Source organism: Cheilinus undulatus, linkage group 17 (assembly GCF_018320785.1).
Source record: "Cheilinus undulatus linkage group 17, ASM1832078v1, whole genome shotgun sequence".
NCBI classification, from domain to species: Eukaryota; Metazoa; Chordata; class Actinopteri; order Labriformes; family Labridae; genus Cheilinus; species Cheilinus undulatus.
Window position 1 is genome coordinate 20,107,268 of NC_054881.1, and position 17,827 is coordinate 20,125,094.

At 41.1% G+C, this 17,827-nt stretch overlaps 1 protein-coding gene across 1 annotated transcript in view; it reads left to right on the forward strand.

Annotated features, from left to right (window-relative positions):
- whrna (whirlin a) overlaps positions 1–17,827 on the forward strand; it is a 241,157-nt gene that overhangs the window by 200,330 nt on the left and 23,000 nt on the right. The window contains exons 7-8 of the mRNA XM_041811492.1: positions 10,565–10,777; positions 11,770–11,991. Coding sequence (XP_041667426.1) covers positions 10,565–10,777; positions 11,770–11,991 — 435 coding nt within the window. The remainder of the gene's footprint in view (positions 1–10,564; positions 10,778–11,769; positions 11,992–17,827) is intronic.

A 17,827-nucleotide genomic window follows, 5' to 3' on the forward strand; every position in this document is an offset into this window, starting at 1 on the left:
TGTTTCAGAATTAAATGTGAATGCCAGAGGCATTAACTTCACAAGAAAGTCATAAAATTCAATTCATGGGCTATCAAGGTATGACTTTAACTGAACAACCTGGTTGGAGATCTATTCTCTTTTTGTTCTTGCCAACAAGGAAAGATCAGATTTTACAGTACAGCTCATCTGTTACCACTCAGTACTTCAAGTAAACGTTAAATACTTTTTACATTGACTTGAGTATATTTATAAACCACTAATTTGACGTTTTTTGCATTTTGTTGTCAATCACAATCTGTATCTGCATGGTTTTGAATAAAAAGCTTCTCATCTCTGTAATATGGTGATAATAAACCGCACATCCTCATTTTAGCCAGGTCAAGCAAATAGTTCATAAGCTATTGGTTATTTTTTGTGAATAACTGGTGACTTTTTTCAGAAAGATAGATCTTTTCAAACCAGCAGGATCACTGTTTCGCCTCAGGTGTGGCAGATTTTCTAAGAAACCAGCCTGAATCATGCAGCATTAGTCATCCTTTCTGTGCTTTTTGGTACCAATAGGGTTTCTGATGACAGAGTGGCTGCTAACTCCTGCAGCTCAGACAGCCACTTGTTTGTTCCTCGGGAAGTCTTTGCAGTAACAGACGTTATATTTAGAGCTATGTTGTCAGAAAACTGAGGCACAGTGGAGTACAATTTTCAGTGACCCTGACAGTCATGGAGTGCTTTTTTATGTCCCAGGATTTGAGATTCATAGAGATGTTGTGCAAAGAATGACGGAGGAAAGTAGTCTTGAGCTTGCCTTTTGTGTATTTGTCTTAACTTTTTCTGCTCCTTGGATCATTAAGCTGAGTCGGAGATAAGGTGCGTGACATTTCCAGGCCGTTTTTTTGATCTGGCTTTATCTTATTTACTCTTAATCGATTGGACATGGACGCTTGTTGTTGTTGGTCACTGCGATAAAAAGGTCAATCAGCTTATCTGCTTTCTGGGTGCACTGAAACAGTAAAACAGTCCTCCTACAGTAAAAGTGCCATCTCTCCTCCTCTAGCAGACGTCATTAGCAGGAGGCTGCAGGTGTTCCACTCCAGTTGAGTGACGACGGATTCCATTAGCTCCCTCAAGTGCCAATCTGCCCTCTAATACGACAGCCAGAGACTGACTGACTGCTCACATGACTCGTGTGGCTCTTTAGGTTCACAGAATGGCGCCCTTGAGCTAAGTAACCGGGGCAAGGATGCTTCAGGGGAAATTTTTGTGGAAAGCATTGAGGTGTTTAAGATTCAGGCAGTGTAGCGCTAAAGATCACCTTGGACATTAAACTGTTTTTGGCTCCGCTCGGGCCTGGGACAAGTGCTGCAGATGATGCACAGACAAGTGTGGGAAGGAGGGAGAGAGAATGTTTACATAGATGGTTATGAGTCTTATCCTGGTTTTGATCACATTTGGGATATGGACTTTACATGCACACAAGGGAACCTGGTCATTTATATCCCTTCATACAGGATAAATACTAGCATCCAGGTTTCTGATAACTGTCTCCTATCTTATCCTTTACAGGATATACCAAAGAAATCAGAGACAAATGAGAACTTACTGCAGGCTTAGCACTGTTAAATACCAACATTGTGTTGAGGAGAGGGTGTATTCAGCTCATTTCCAGAAACAGGAAAAGAGTGACAGCAGGTATTAAACACGTCCTCGCCTCTGACTGGTGTTATCCAGTCACAGCCAACCCATAAGACAAGGGATGCTCAGCATCTGTTGCACTACAGCAGTTAACACCAACACCACCATCTGTTGTAGTTGGCCAGCAGATGATGACCAAGCAACCCTTCCAAAACATTGTACCATTTGGAAGTTACAGCATCAGAGCCCTTCTGTGTAGTAATTAGGCATGAGTACAAGGACTAGAGGACTTGATGTTGTTGTCATCACTCGAGAAGCATTTCAGTACTCGAACCATGAGCACAACTATTCAAGGCGCCAATTTTGCAATAGATTTAGCATTACATGCACTCAAATTTTGTCTAAATTAATATATAGGTGCTTCTAAAAATATAGAGTCTTGAAGCAAAATATTTTACTATGATTAAATTCAAGAAGTGAAACTTTCATAAAATCTAGATATCCCTTTCACAAACTTCAGTATGCTGCAACCTAATTTGAGACCTGAAAATCTTCTGGGTCCCAACAAAAAACCCTTGTTCAATCATAGCATGTGGCTCCAAAGCATTTACCTCTTATTTATCTTATTTGTCTTATTTATCTTTTTTGTTGCATAAAAAGAGAATTTCAAGACAAACACTTTGCTTTCAGATATACTAACATTATTCAAAAAGTCTTTGTGAGGTCACTTCACTGGAGCAAACAGTTATTGTGCCACTGCCATGTGTTTTGCTTTGTTCAGGCATCTGCAAAGATATTTAAAATTTCTCTAATTTTTTTTTTTTTTTTTTTTTTTTTTGGGGGGGGGCTTTTTTGCCCTTATTAGAGAGTGATAGGACAATGGATAGAGAAACCGTAATTGAACCCGGGGTGCCACGTACATACATGATATAAAGAATCAGTGTCATGGCTGCACCATTAAGGGACTTTATATGCTGCCACAGCAACAAGCACTGGAACAAGGTGCTGCAGGAATACACTCACCTAAGCTCAGCCTCACTTAACTGAGTATCTGCCTCGAGAGTCATGCGGGTGTATCTGTGATGGCTCAGCATCACCTGAGCCTGAATGTTTTTACATGTAGCCCCACTGACTCTGCCAGCACATTGCCCAGTTTGCTGCCCTCTGATGATGACATCAGACAGACTTTTTGGCTGACTGCTGAGGTCAGCCCTCCACATGGCAATGCCTGTGTCTGTAAGAAAGTAAGTAACTGACTGAGTGACGCTAATTTATAAGCCTTACAATACAGAGTTGCGTTTGTTTGGACTGAATGCTGGCAGTGATGGCTGCCTCCACTGTGTTAACTAGAGCTATACATATAGAGTTGCGCTATAGGCGGGGTTTTCTTGTGCTGAAAGCCCTCTAATGGCTGCCTCCACAGCTGTAAATACTCAGATATAGCTTTAGCATGGCCTCTGTTTAATTAGAACTGGGCCACATTTCTTTATAACAAAGAATGAAAAACAACCCTACAGGCCTGTCCTTAGCTGGGACTGAGCCGCAGTGGAGCTTTTGTCTGAACCAGACAACGTGCCTACATCCAAACAAGCCCAGAGAGCAACACTGAAAGCTTTCTGTCACAGGAAAAAAATGTTCTCGCTCAATTCCCGGTCTGTTGCGGCATGGCTTTACGATCATGGCGGTGGGCTTGTCCTGCATTGTCCTGCGTTAGCTGTTAGCTTGGATATCGCTGTAAGACCACTGCTGTTTACTCTTAACTGGACCGCTGTTCTTGTACTTGACTCAGACTCGTGATTTGAGAATCCTGCACAACCTTTGTTTTTTACTTTTTCCATCATGCTCTCCTCACAAAAAATAACAACTATGACAAAATCACTCTGCCAGTCAGGCATTTCAACAGGCATCCCAGATAGTTGCGGTCAGCCATAAACTAGGTTTTTCCCTAGTCTTTAGTCAAGGAAACAGGAAAACTCGCATCTTTGGTTTTCACCAAACAACACAGAAGCAGCAGCATGACGTGCTTCAAGCCACGTGACTAGCATCATTAGTCCTGCAATGGGACTGTTCTGAATTTACAAATCCCAATCGTGATATAAAAAGGATATACTGTCCAGCCCTAGTAAATAACACGTGTTTACATTATCATCGCTTATCTCATTCGGCAGCTGTTGGTGAACAGAGTTAGATGTCTACAGACACATCATCCCATTTTCCTGTAGTGTTTCAAAGTTGCAAAAACAGGTCTCTTAAAGCCAGGATGAGGGCTTATTTCAGTTTCTGTAACCAGGACACAATATTTTTAAGCCAAAACACATAACGTGATTCTTAAGTCTATGTCAGCCCACTCTGTGTCAGGCCTTTTTTCCTCCTCTTGTTTCTGTCTCGGGCCCTGAAGCTGTGACTCTGAAGCAGCTTCTGTGATTATGTAGTTAATTAAAGAAAAACTGCATGCCGGGGAGCAGATAACCCAGGAAAGAAAAGGAACACGCAGAGAGAGAGAAACAGAACAGATATGGAGCTGAGAAGTGATATTGGCAGCTGGTGTTTCTGAGTGTTGTCTTGCTGATTGGCAGAGAAGCCAGCTGGTACCTCAGGGACAGAAACCAAAGCTGTAACTGAAATTAAAAAAAAAAAAAAACATCAACCTGCCACCCACATGTGTGAGAGGCACAGTTTCTGCCCTGCTGCCTGCAAGCTGTGGTTTGAGTGCCACAGAGCTTTAATGATAATGGATGAGTGCAGGACAGCAGGAAGAAGGTAGCAGCATGATAATTTATACATTTGGGATGAGAAGACTGATGCCTGGTTCGTTCTTTGTGGGTGTAATTTATGTTCTTGTCTTTTTACTGTCTGCCCTGATCTTTTACTGGCCTTTGTCTGCTTTATAACCTCCTCCTGCTCTTCTGTCATCTCCAGCTCTAAGCAGTCACACACTCCCTCTTCTTTCCATCCATCATGTCTTCACGCTTCTTTTCTTGTATTCTGCTCATCTACTTCATCTGCCTCCTTTGTCTTTTTACAGCCCTTCAACATCTGCCATGCAAACATCAGTTGTTCCTCATCCTCTCATCAGCCTATTCTTACTCTGCCGGTTTCTTTAGGCCAGGATATAGTAATACAACAGTTTCAACAAAAAAAAATATGAAACAGTCATATACATATACCCCTTATACTTAAAAAAATCTACACCTTCATCTACCAAAGTTTTCTTTGTTTTTTTTCCCTCTGATCCTCCTTTTTGGTTGTGTAGTGCCATGGTTCATCTTCTTTTGCCATGTGAAGCTCTTGAAGTATTTTTTCAAGTATATACAAATCTGTGCTCATTGATAGTATGGTTGCAGGATGTGCAAAGGGTGCAAGGATGCTGAGTAGACATGATCAGAAGTATAACATGCAAGGATGTGGGTCACCAGAGTAACTCAGTGACTGTTGAGTGGTCTTTAGTGTGACACAGTGCCTTTTTAGTGGTCATTAGAGTGACTCAGTGACTGTTGAGGTCATCAGAGTGACACAGTGACTTTTGAGTGGTCATCAGAGTGACTCAGTGACTGTTGAGTAGTCATCAGAATGACTCAATGACCATTAAATGGTCATCAGAGTGAATCAGTGACTGTTGAGTGGTCATCCATCAGAGTGACTCAGTGGCTGTTGAGTGGTCATCAGAGTGACTCAGTAACTGTTGAGTGGTCATCAGAGTGACTCAGTGACTGTTGAGTGGTCTTTAGAGTGACGCAGTGGCTGTTGAGTGGTCATCCATCAGAGTGACTCAGTGACTGTTGAGTGGTCTTTAGAGTGACTCAGTGGCTGTTGAGTGGTCATCAGAGTGACTCAGTGGCTGTTGAGTGTTCATCAGTGTGACTCAGTAACTGTTGAGTGGTCATCAGAGTGACTCAGTGACTGTTGAGAGGTCATCCATCAGAGTGACTCAGTGACTGTTGAGTGATCTTTAGAGTGACTCAGTGACTGTTGAGTGGTCTTTAGAGTGACTCAGTGACTGTTGAGTGGTCTCTAGAGTGACTTGGTGACTGTTGAGTGGTCATCAGAGTGACTCAGTGGCTGTTGAGTGGTCATCAGAGTGACTCAGTGACTGTTGAGTGGTCATCAGAGTGACTCAGTAACTGTTGAGTGGTCATCAGAGTGACTCAGTGACTGTTGAGTGGTCATCAGAGTGACTCAGTGGCTGTTGAGTGGTCATCAGAGTGACTCAGTGACTGTTGAGTGGTCATCAGAGTGGCTCAGTGACTGTTGAGTGGTCATCAGAGTGACTCAGTGACTGTTGAGTGGTCATCAGAGTGACTCAGGGACTGCAACAACAGTTTGTGTCTACTATTTGACATGTCTTTTCCTCAATCTTTACTAACCGTTTCCAAATCAATTCACTGCTTTGCTCTCTCTAAATAAAGGCACTTAACGCCCATGAATAAATCTTAAAAAAGGAACATAATTGTTCAATGTAATGCAGCTTTAAGCCTATACTTGAAGTGTTTTTTATCAGCTGATTACAATGTACATCCACAAAGGAACAATACAATTAAAAATAACATTTAAAAATACCTAAATATGAATCAAATTTGTCAGCTTAAACCAGACAACTAAGATTTAAAACTTGCCAATAGAAAAAAAAAACAAGCAATAATCTAAATCTGTCACTGTTAATGAAGCTTTAGGAACTAAAGGACTCTAAAATTCAACAGCTGATTGAGCTTATTTTTTTTGTCCGCTAAGTATTGGTTGATAGTGTTTCAGTGATGGTCAGCACTTATTCTTCTTATTTTAACTCCTGGTGGTGCGTATGACATGAGCTCATTTTTGACGTGTTCACTTTCTCTCTGCACACAGGGCATAATGAATAAGTCAGGTCAGGCTCCCTCTTAAGCCAGGTGTATATGTGATTTCATGCCGACTCTATGGCAATCATGGAGGAAAGTCAGCTCACATTGTACAACTGCATCATTTATGACCCATGACCATCAGGATTTACGTGCTTGGACTATATCGCTGATGGTCAAACATGACCTGAGTGCTCACACTGTATGAGTGAATTCAGAATGGACTGTGATGAACATCAGTGGAGTTTCCTTGGAAAAAGCCTCACATCCTGAGGTTGAAGTCGTAAAGTCATGTGTTCTTTCCTCTCTGTTTCTCTCTCTCACACACATAAACAGCATTGCCAGCAAGCATATCTAAATAGTAAATATTAGTATGAGGTCTGCAGGTAGGCCTATTTCCTGTCTATTTCCTTTATTATAATGGAGACACATCAACAATGGTTATTTAAGACACTGTCCTACAATTTACAAAAGCAAACATGTCCCAGAGTTGGAGAATCTGCTCAATCACTGTGTATGCATGTGCAGCATTGCAACCAAAATATCAATCATACCAGCTGATCCACCTGTGGTCAGCTGTCGGCCCCCCAGTAGACTGCACGGTAAACAGCACACGATCAGACTGGATGTCACCCCAACTTCCAAGGTAGTGACTCAAAATTCATGTCTGTATCTTCTGAAAATCACACAGTGTACACCCGGCATTACCCAGGAGTTGCAAAATCCACGGCATATCTTAACAAATTTCTGTGGAGCAAACAGAATAGGCTGAGCGTCTCACAGCTCCACCGAAGGATTGGTAGAGTGCACCAGGGGTGTTGAACATAGCCAGGACTGTGAAGGTAAAACTAGCATCTATGAAAATTTTTGGACTCTGTTGTGGAAAAGAGGCCACTACAGATCAACTTTCATGGGCGACAATTTCTCTCAGAGGTTTAATCCTGATGATTTATGCTCCTATTAAGAAGTGAAATGCAGGGCTGAAATTTTGTGCTATATCAAATCAGCAAATCTCAGAAATTTAGAGCCCCTTCTTAATGCCCATTCCTCTCCATCATGTCTTTCTGCTTCTTCTCTTGCATACTCCTCATTACTCTGCCCCCTTTGTCTTTAAAGCTTTCACCTTCTGCTTGGCATTCATTCATTTCTCCTCCCTCTCTCCATCAGCCTCTTTTTACCATCCCAATTTTTTCATCCATCCCCACTGGGCCTCATTCATTTCATTAATCTTCCCTCTTTGCATATATCTTTTCTTCCTTCTGTCCCATTCTTTCTTGAATATTCCCCTCACATCTACAACCTCCTACTCTGCTCAAATCTCTCTTCTACCTCATATTAAACCCTTTTCTCTTCATTGGTGTTTTGCTCCCCATACTTTAACATCGTCATTCCTTCTTTGCTCACATATTATCTTCTGTTCCATCCTTCTTAAAACCTTTTCTAGTTTTTACGGCTAATGTCAATCCCATCCTTGTCCTACTTTACATTTTTTTATTTTCTTCCTTATAATCCATTTTCTCCATCATTCAAAGAATCCAGGGCTAATTTTGTCAATAAAAAATGGAACAAAAACATTTTTTCTATGATGAAAATGAGATGATCATGACCTAAAAATGAACAATAAAAAAGATCTTTTGAGTTGTTAACAAGATAAGACTTAAATGCTACTGGTGCGCTGTTGGACTGTCAAAAACCACAATACTCCCTAGTTCATATAATCTGTCCATCAAAATACAATCAAAGATGATCATTGTATCATACTGTTAGTGAACTTATTAGGCTGAGGCTTCCCTCATAATATGGCTGAATGTGTGGACCTTAGAGGTAAGATTCTCTGCCCAGGACCATCTTGATGTGGCGCACAGTCTATACACAGTAAAGGCTAGGATCCCTGGCCCTCCTCTGAGGTCCAGACAGGGTCAGACTTGAGTCGAGTCAGTACAGTACAGACACAGCAGCGTATCTCTTTTTTTTCCCCCTAGATTCTCACGATTTTGCTTTTATTTCTCATCATAACCAAAGAAGAACTTGCAGACCCACTACAAGAATTTCAAAGCATGCTGTCCAGATCAGCTGGTCATGTTTCTTGAACTAAGAAGTCTTTAAAAAAAAACTTCACTCCAAGCAAACATTACATATGTTGTCCAAGCAAATACTTGTGGGGCAAAAAGCAGTTAAAATGTTGTACTGCCTGTTCATTGCCACTCTTGGAACACCAGATACCTCTTGAGATCTTGAGTTTCTGGGCAGACTTCAAGTCTGGTACCCTGCCTGCTGCCAGAGAATGCATCCCAAGGTTGCCAAGGAGGAGTGGGGGCCTCACCTCTAATGGAACCATTGATATCATTAAGGTTAGTTGCAGGGCAAGACTTGATGGTAACAAACTGGCAAGGAGACTGAGGAGTGAGGCCACAAAGGCAGTGCAGAGAGATGCTGAGCCCAGGATTCTTGGCCTGTGTCAGACAGAAGAGGACCACCTGGGCACAATTAATACCCGTCTGGCTTACTGGGCCGTACAGAGCAGCAGCTGCATCCTCTGCATGCTGCTCTCTGATGGCAAGATCCTGACATAGGAATCAGATATCAAGGAACGATGTCCTGGCTACTTTGAGGAGTTGTATCAGGCAGACCTTCCCAGTTGTGAGTTCCAAATGAATGCTGCAGATGCAGTGAGTATAGACCTACCTGTAAGCTGTGGCCTGAACATCAGAAAGGTTGGCACTCATCCAGGTAGACTGGTTAATGTGGTGGGTAACAGGGGAAGCGAACTGTGGAGTGTCATTTGGCGATGTCCCGGTCACTGATCTTGACTTTGAAGATGATGCTGTAATCCTTATGGAGACTGTAGATGTCCTTGCGGGGCTCTTAACTAGCTGAGGAGGCCGTTGGGAATGCACAACGACGCTGGGATGCTGCCATCCAATCTGTGTCTGTGCATGTTGAGGGCATGGAAGTTGTAGAGCAGTTCATCTACCTTGGCAGTGTAATCCATTGATTTGCTGACTGCTGAGACCAACCGCAGACTTTGACTCAAAACCTTGGGGTGCTGGGTCCACTGAGCAAGATAGTGTGGCATTTCCTGTATCTCAACATGTGGACGAAAGTCAGAGTCTTTTGGTCCTTGGTCCTCCTGTTCTTATTGTACTCTTGTGAGGCCTGGACGCTGACTAACTACTAACGAGTTGTTTTCTGATGTCTTTTTTCCTTAGACCTGACGCCTTTTGTCCTGACACCTTTTTTTCTCAGACCTGATACTTTTTCATATGACAACTGACACCTCACTCCGAGACCCGAGGATGTCCTAAAATGTACATCTGACTTGACTACAACCCTGCTTCATTCCAAGAGCACACAGTTAAATAGTGCAGTGACATGTCAACTCCTCATCCTCAGTTCTCTGAATATTATAAACTTAGTGCAAAAAGTAAGGAAATTTGTATTTGATAGATTATTTCTTTGTTGTAACAATGCTTCTCTGCAATAAAACTTATACCGTTGGAGAGCCTGTTTATTACCCTTTAAAATGGTGCCACATCTGTAAGGATCATGCATTTGTGGGATGAGCAGCAGAGCTGAGTATGTGGGTTGCGCCCATGAAAAATGTGCCAAAAATGTGCCAAATCTTCTAGATAAATCAAAGATTTATTACCAAGAAGCATTTTTACAACAAAGAAATAATGTACCAAACACCAATTTCCTTACTTTTTGTTTTAAGTTTATATATTATATCTAATATATGCTTCATTGTGCTTATTACAGTTAAAGTGACTGCATTCAGGTAAAACATCACACTGATACGCTCAAATGTCCAAAATCTGTGTTGAAATCTTCAGGATGAAAGTTTGTTAGCTAACTTTATGTGGATACACAAGGTTACATTACCATGTGTTCAACATCAGTGCAGTGAAATAGCTGCTAGGTTAAGGTAAATGTAATATTATTTGTTCAAATTTTGCATGAAGAATAAAGGAAATACAGTTGTTTGGAGAAAACATACTTTTTTCCAGACAATATGAGAAAGGAAATTGATCAGGACCATAAGATAGATTTTAAAGCATGATCAATGAAATAACTAACGATGCCATCGTTGTTTTTGTTTCCCTACTCCCTCATCTCTACAGTCTGGTTTCTATAAAGGTGTAGCAGGATCACAGGTGACCCTGTCCAGCCTGGTGAACCAGTCACGGGCCATGCTGGAGGAGCAGGCGCGTCACCTGTTGACTGAGTCGGAGCGTCAGACGATGAATTACTATGTGGAGGAGTACCGGGACGGGCACATTGGTGTGGAGCAGCTAGTCATCGCACTGTTCGAGCTGCTCAACACACATGCAAAGGTAAGAAAGGTTTATAAAAGAAAGAAAAAGATCAAGTTCCTATATGCAGGACTTATTTACTCCTGTACAGTCTGTTTGTTTGGTACTGCAAGGATTAAATTGAAGATTTCTGACCCTTTTCAGATTTATAACCAGGCTTTTTGCTGATGTTCCATTTAGTTTTCCCATCCTCCCCAGCTTTTAAATGCCTCTCGATTTTCTCACAGTCTGTAGAGGTTCACCTTGTAACGAAGCACAATAAATCAAAGGTGTTTTATTTCCAATTTCTGGAGAACATTGCTGTATCACACACCCACAGAAAGCTTGTCCTGCTATCTTGAGTTATATATTTTTAAATAAATGTAGGGCTTCTGGACTGCAATCTTTCTGAGAGCTTGTCTGTGGTTAAACTTCTTTTAGTAGTGATAGAGAACAGAAAAATTCAAAATGAGTATGGTGTGATCATGGCTTAAAACTAGTGTGAATTTTAAATAAATCCTACCAGCTCCTTTAATACACATTTCCTATTAAAAAAAAAACTAAAAATATGCCAAGATACAGTGCCTATAGAAGGTATAGACCAATCACAGTTAATATAATTTGACTTTTTTGATATAGAAATGTCCAGTTTATAGTACCTGGCCAAGCCACAATGATAAAATACAGTAAATACAAAAGACACCTGCAAAATAAACCCGTGTGGAGTACTGTGGACACTTTCAGGGGTAATTGCCAAAGATTTCCCTCAGAAAGAATACAGGGATGTACATATATTTTGTACTAATATACAGTTGCACCACCTGACAGCTTTTTGGTGTTGAAGCTACAAAAACAGTTTTAAAAACATTGGCTTAAACACTTCACAAGTCTTATGTAACAAATGAAATTTATTAGCTTTCCTGTTTAAACAGCTCCTAAAGCTTATTTCCCTCATGTTTCAGCACCAAACTGAACAAAAGTCCACCGGCCACCTCTGAACCTTTGCCTCTTCTTCTCGTCTCTCTGCTGCTCAGTTCTCTCTGCTGTCGGAGGTGCGAGGCCTAGTCACCCCACAGGACTTAGAGCTCTTTGACGGGCTGGTGCTGCGACGGGAAATTCAGGCTCTAAAGGCGCGACAGGGGACGAGTGGAGCCACGGCACACCAACCGGACTCCCTCTCTATGGTTTCGTATCCTGACACCCTGACATCGTCTTCAGCCAGCTTCATGACCAACACCACCCTGAGCTCTGCACGGGTAGGCCGGGTTAATTACCTCGTTAATTATCTGGCTCTTCCTGGTTTGATGCATGTAAGATTTCTCTTTCTTTTCTCACTGTTATGTTTAATATATGAAACATGTGGCATGTTTTCGGATGGATCTGTATGCTCTCCCTCTCCACTTCATATTCCATGTGCTGCTCTTTTTGCTGTTTGTTTTTTTGGCCGTTCTCTCTGCTTGTCTGTTCGGTTTGTGATCGGTCTCCTCTCTGTTTGGCTGTCTGCTCACTCTCCCTCTCTGCTGGTTGCTTGCATGCCTCTGTGTACGTGTGAGAGCAGAGGCAGAGGCTGGTGTGATACATTTCAACAAATTTTAACAGATTGTGCCGGAAGAAAGATCGTGCTCTGGTGTGGACTTTGTCAGGCTGAACAATGACACGTTTCAGTGGCTTCCTGTTGAGATTGAAATGTCTTTCAGTTGATATCTGATAGGTTGTGGTTTTCTTCCACCTCAGTAATCTCCTCACTTCCATCCCACCCAAAAACTCCCCTGTCCCCTCTCTTCCCCCCTCTGTAGGAAAGGCTGCTCTGGCTGATAGATATGATGGAGGTAGGAATTGCTCCTGAACATGATGAATGCTGTGGGCAGATTTTTACACACATCCACACTCCTGCTCTCACCTGGTTTGTGGTTTTGCAGTGAATTTGTTTGCTCTGTGCTCTCTCTCATTTTTCCTTTTTTTATGTTGATTTGATCAGAAGTGTTTTTTGAAGAAATTGATGTTTCTCTTTATGATAAACACATCGACTATCCGTGTTATTACTGAGCTAAACTAAACTCTCTCCTAGTTTTGTGATGGGAAAAAGGAAATTACAGCTGCAGCCTTTGCCTTTTCACATTTAGATTCTTTTTAGAGGAACATACTTCTCTGAAGATGAATCTGCATACTTTGTTTTCAGACAGATGGTACTGCATATTTATTACCAAGAAAATCAGTCAAGACTTTGTGCTCTCTTCAGTTTTACTAACAAAAATCATTGTGGATGTGCTCATCAAGAAGGGTTTCTTATGATGAATGATTTTGACATTAAAATGTAATACAGTTGTAGTAAAAGCGCTTAATTACTAAACAAATCTGAGTTTGACTGGCGGTTTTACTTTTTGCTAGTAATCAGTACAACTTTAAGGCAGGTGGTCCTAAACTTTTTCAGCTCAAGACTCAAATAAGAAAGTTAATCTCTTCCTAGGACCCAAACTTACAAAAATACATGATAAATCACATCTACTCAGTGGTGGGCGGCAGGCTCGCCCACAGAATTGGCTGGGCCCCTGAAACCCCCAAATGAATGGGTCCTCCACGGTTGTGATTTAATGATTATTTCAGTAGCACTTGTGCTAGCATCCTGGCTAACAGTTTCCTCATGTTAGAGCTACAAAGTGTGTGAAGTTATTATCGGGTTCTGATTTTGGAATTATTTATTCGTGCTACTTTTTTAGAACTTTTTTCAAACTATTATTGCCCCTCCTTTTGCCACTTTTAACCCATTTCTGCTTCTTTTTCGCCCTTTTTTTGCCACTTCTTTTTGCCATTTTTTTGCCATTTCCTTGGAACTTTTTTTGCCTCTTTAATCCCATTTTTTTTAACCCCCCCCCCCCATATGTTCCCCTTTTTGCCATTTTTTCGCCATGTTTGCTGCTTATCAACCATTTTTGCCACTTTAGGCCCATTTGTGCTTCTTTCCTGCTGAGTTATGCCCAGTTTTGCATTGCTTTTTTCCACTTTTTGCCCATTTTATCACTACGTTCTGCTACCTTACCCCATTTTTGCCAACTTTTGCTACTTCCCCTATTTTTGATACTTTTTTTCCCATTTCTACAACTTCTTTTTGTCAAATTTTACCCATTTTGCCACTTTTTCCCTTTTTTGGAAAGCTCTCCACTTTACTGCCCCCATATAGGCAGCCTTGGTGGGTGGTAAACCAGTTTAAATGCACACTCAAGGCATAACGAAGTAACATATGAGAGGGATATGTGATAGAAAACAGCTCTGACATGAAAGTGTTGTCATGTAGCCAAACGACACATCTTTGTTTCTGAGTAACTAACATTAAGGACGGCATTAAGTTAAAATATGTGCTCCTTTCTTTCCTAGTTTGAGGTCTGTAATAACAGAGACATACAGCGAGTGTACTTGCTTTGCACAGCGTCTATGTCAGCCTGTCTGTGGCTTTACATATCTATCTACATTTTAAAAGTATGGCTGTCAGCATTAATGCATTAATCACAATGTCATTAAGTCCATAGTTAATACCTAGTCTTCCTTATTTAGTGTTAATTTATAACTCTTATTCCATAAAGGGTAAAAGTAACTCACTTTAAAGTTGTTAGACCAACCACAAAGCAAAAAGCAGAGGCTTGCTTACTGTTACAGAGTGAATGTAAACAGCAAAAAGAACCAGTAAGAAGTCAAAGTGCAGAGGTGGTTTTACTTACCTGGTTCACAATGCTCATGCTTTTCAAATGTATTGGCCTACAATCCAGTTGCATTCAAAAACATTCTCGACCAACCTTTTGTGCAGCAGCGATTTCATTCAAAAACATAACTCAACCCCTTGGCATAACTTCACGCTACCCACAAGGCTTTAGGCCCCTTTGGAAGCAGGGTTCCAATCTCCACCCCTACACTTCACTTCACACAAATACACAACCCACACTCACACACAGTGTCTAATCTGAAACAGAGTAGACAAGCTGTTTGCAGATTTTACTTCCAAACACTCCTTCAGATTCATTCAGGAGCCTCAGTAGGGTTCCTCTATCTGTGCTTCCTCCTCCCTGACGTGGCATTTACATGTATGTGTATGTGTTTGATCTGTATTCTTTCGGTGAGTGTCATCTGTTTTCACCCATGGGTGGATGAACCACTGCTGTGTAAAGCAGATTAGAGAGCTGGGTGGGTATGGGAGGATAATAATACTGGATTTCTGAATCGTGCTTATCGCATGCAAATATCCAGCTGCATACCAATGCATGTGCACACATGAATGTAAACAAACAAACAGAACACAAGTATACATTATGTATGTGGACACACAAACACAGCTGCAGCCTGAATGAATACATGCTAGCCTAACATAAGGCTATTAAAAATCAAGCCAAACCTTGATTACATTTGGTCACACTGTTTTTTTATTTGATAATCTACCAATAAATAGAGATGCTTCCTTTATTGTGGGAGAGACATGGTCTATTGCAGCAACTAAAACTACTGCCAAAAGCTAAAGAAGCACCCAGTGTTGATTACATGACTAAGGCTATAGATTTAAAGGTTATTTTTTCTAAAAATAGCAAATCCAGATCATGATTGCACCTCAAATGACACCTGTGACTCACCTGATCAGGAGCAGGAGTTGTAACTTGTAGCAGATCATCAGAGTGAGCTGGTAAAGCAGCGCAATGAGGGGATGCTTGATGATTAGGATTTTTCTGATGATGATGTGTCTACTGGTACAAAACATCAAATCTCAGATTCAGAAAACTTGATTAATCCTAGTAAGGGGATGCATTTGTGGCTCACCCATGTCCACAGTAACCAACATTCAGCTGAAACTTATCAACAATCATATAAAGAAGCAGAGGTCAGAGAGGGACTCCAAAATAAGAGAAAGCAAGATAAGATAAACACATAAATAACAAATATCAATTAATACACAAGAGCTATACATCCCAGAACTTTAAAATGTCAGTAGAAATGACTGTTACTGAGTTCAGTAACCTGATACCAGAAGAAATAAAAGACTGAGTGAATTTGCGAAACCCCAGTTCCAAAAAAGTTGGGGTGCTTTGTAAAATGTCAATAAAAACAAAATGGCAATGAATGTCAAATCTCATAAACCTATATTTTATTGACAGTAGAACATAAACAAAATATCTGATGTTTCATCTGAGACACCTAAATATTTCAAGAAAAATATTAGCTCATTTTGAATTTTTGGCAGCAACATGTCAGGAAAGTAGGGACAGGGCAACAAAAGGCTGGAAAAGTAAGTGGTACTAATAAAAAAAACAGCTGGAGAAGCATTTTGCAACATGATAGGAAAGTAAGGTGGGCAGAGGTCCACCAATCTGCGAAAAACTGTGTCTAAAAGTTTTGGAATAATTTAAGAAAATTGTACCTCAGTGTAGAACTGTGAATATTTTGATTATCCCACAATCTACTCAATGATACCATCAAAAGATTCAATCTGGAGAAATCTCTTTACGCATGGAATAAGGCTGAAGGTTAATGTTGGATGCTCATGATCTTCAGGCACTCAGATAGCACTGCATTAGAAACAGGAATGGTTCTATCCTGGAGATTATTGCATGAGCTCAGGAACACCTCCAGAAATTATTGTCTGTCAACACAGTTGGCTGTGCCACAAATGCAAGTTAAAACAGTATCATGCAAAGAAGAGGCATTATATGAACACAATCCAGAAACATTGCTGTCTTCTCTGGGTCAGAGCTCATCAAAAATGGTCTGAGACAACTGAAAAATAAAAACTGTACCATGGACTTGTTACTAAAGCTTGTTACCATGTCATTTTCATACTGCTGCACCCCTAGTGAGCACAATCCAGAAACACTGCGGTCTTCTCTGGGCCAGTGCTCATTTAAAATGGACTGAGGTGAAATGGAAAACTGTTCTGGTCAGCTTAATCAAAATTTGAATACCACGGGTGCTGTGTCTATCTCTGATGGTATAGGGTTGCATTAGTGCCTGTGGTGTGGGAAACTTACGCATGTGGAAAGGCAGTATCAATGTTGAAAAGGTTTTAGAGCAACATAAGCTCCCATTCAGACAACGTCTCTTTCAGGAACTGCCTTGCATGTTCCAGCAAGATAATGCTAAACCACATACCACATCCATCACAACAGGATGGATTCACTGTAGTTTTAGGCAACATTCAAGGCAGATATTCATAGAAATGTTGCAATTTTAACAGTTGTTTCTTATGTAATTTAGTGTTGCTGACAGAATGAGTTGTTTTAGACACAAACAAATTACACACAGCAGATTTTTATGCACCAAACCTCAGTTTTCCTCCTCCTGCTTTACATCTTTCACATCCAGTAATGCATTTGGCATTCTTCATTTTGTTTTTTTCCCAGCAGCCAGCACTTCTACCGCCTCTACATTGTCATTTTCACAGTGCTACATGAAAATTACATCACATCTGTGCTTTCGCTAAATGCACATTCTGTCCTGCAGAGCTGCCTGATATGATTCCTGGTTGGACTGAGATCCACACGCACGCTCAGTGGCAGCTAAATGTGGAGTAACACCATCATACAACCATGCACGCGCTGCATGCTCCTACTGCTAACCACACACAGCAGCTTTCTCGACATGACCAGAGTGGATTGACTCTGGTGATAGATAAATTGTCTGTAAGTGCTCCCTGTGCAGTAAGGCGGGGTAATTAAGCTGAATTGATGGGGCTTTTGTTTTGGTTTAGTGGCAGAGTTAAATGAAGGGCAACATTTCTCTGAACTCAGCTGCGGTGGCTCTGAAATCGCTCACAGATCTGCTGCAAATTACCTCCTCTCCTCCGCCAGGCTGGTTGGATTGAGCTGCCAAATCCTGCTTTGAACTGAGCTGATGGCTCTGTATTGATTCACAGCATGTGTGTTTAGCTGGTGGATGAGGGTGTATTAGTGTTGCCTGTGCATGCTTTATTTAATTGCCTTTTTTTAAGGACAAGAAATGATGATTGTTATTGACATGTTGTCTTTTTTCTCTAGGAGATATGGAACATTTGCTAAATCTAATTTTGCTATGTTCTAGTAAACATCTGCTCACTGACACCCTCTTTGTTTTTCTCTCTGT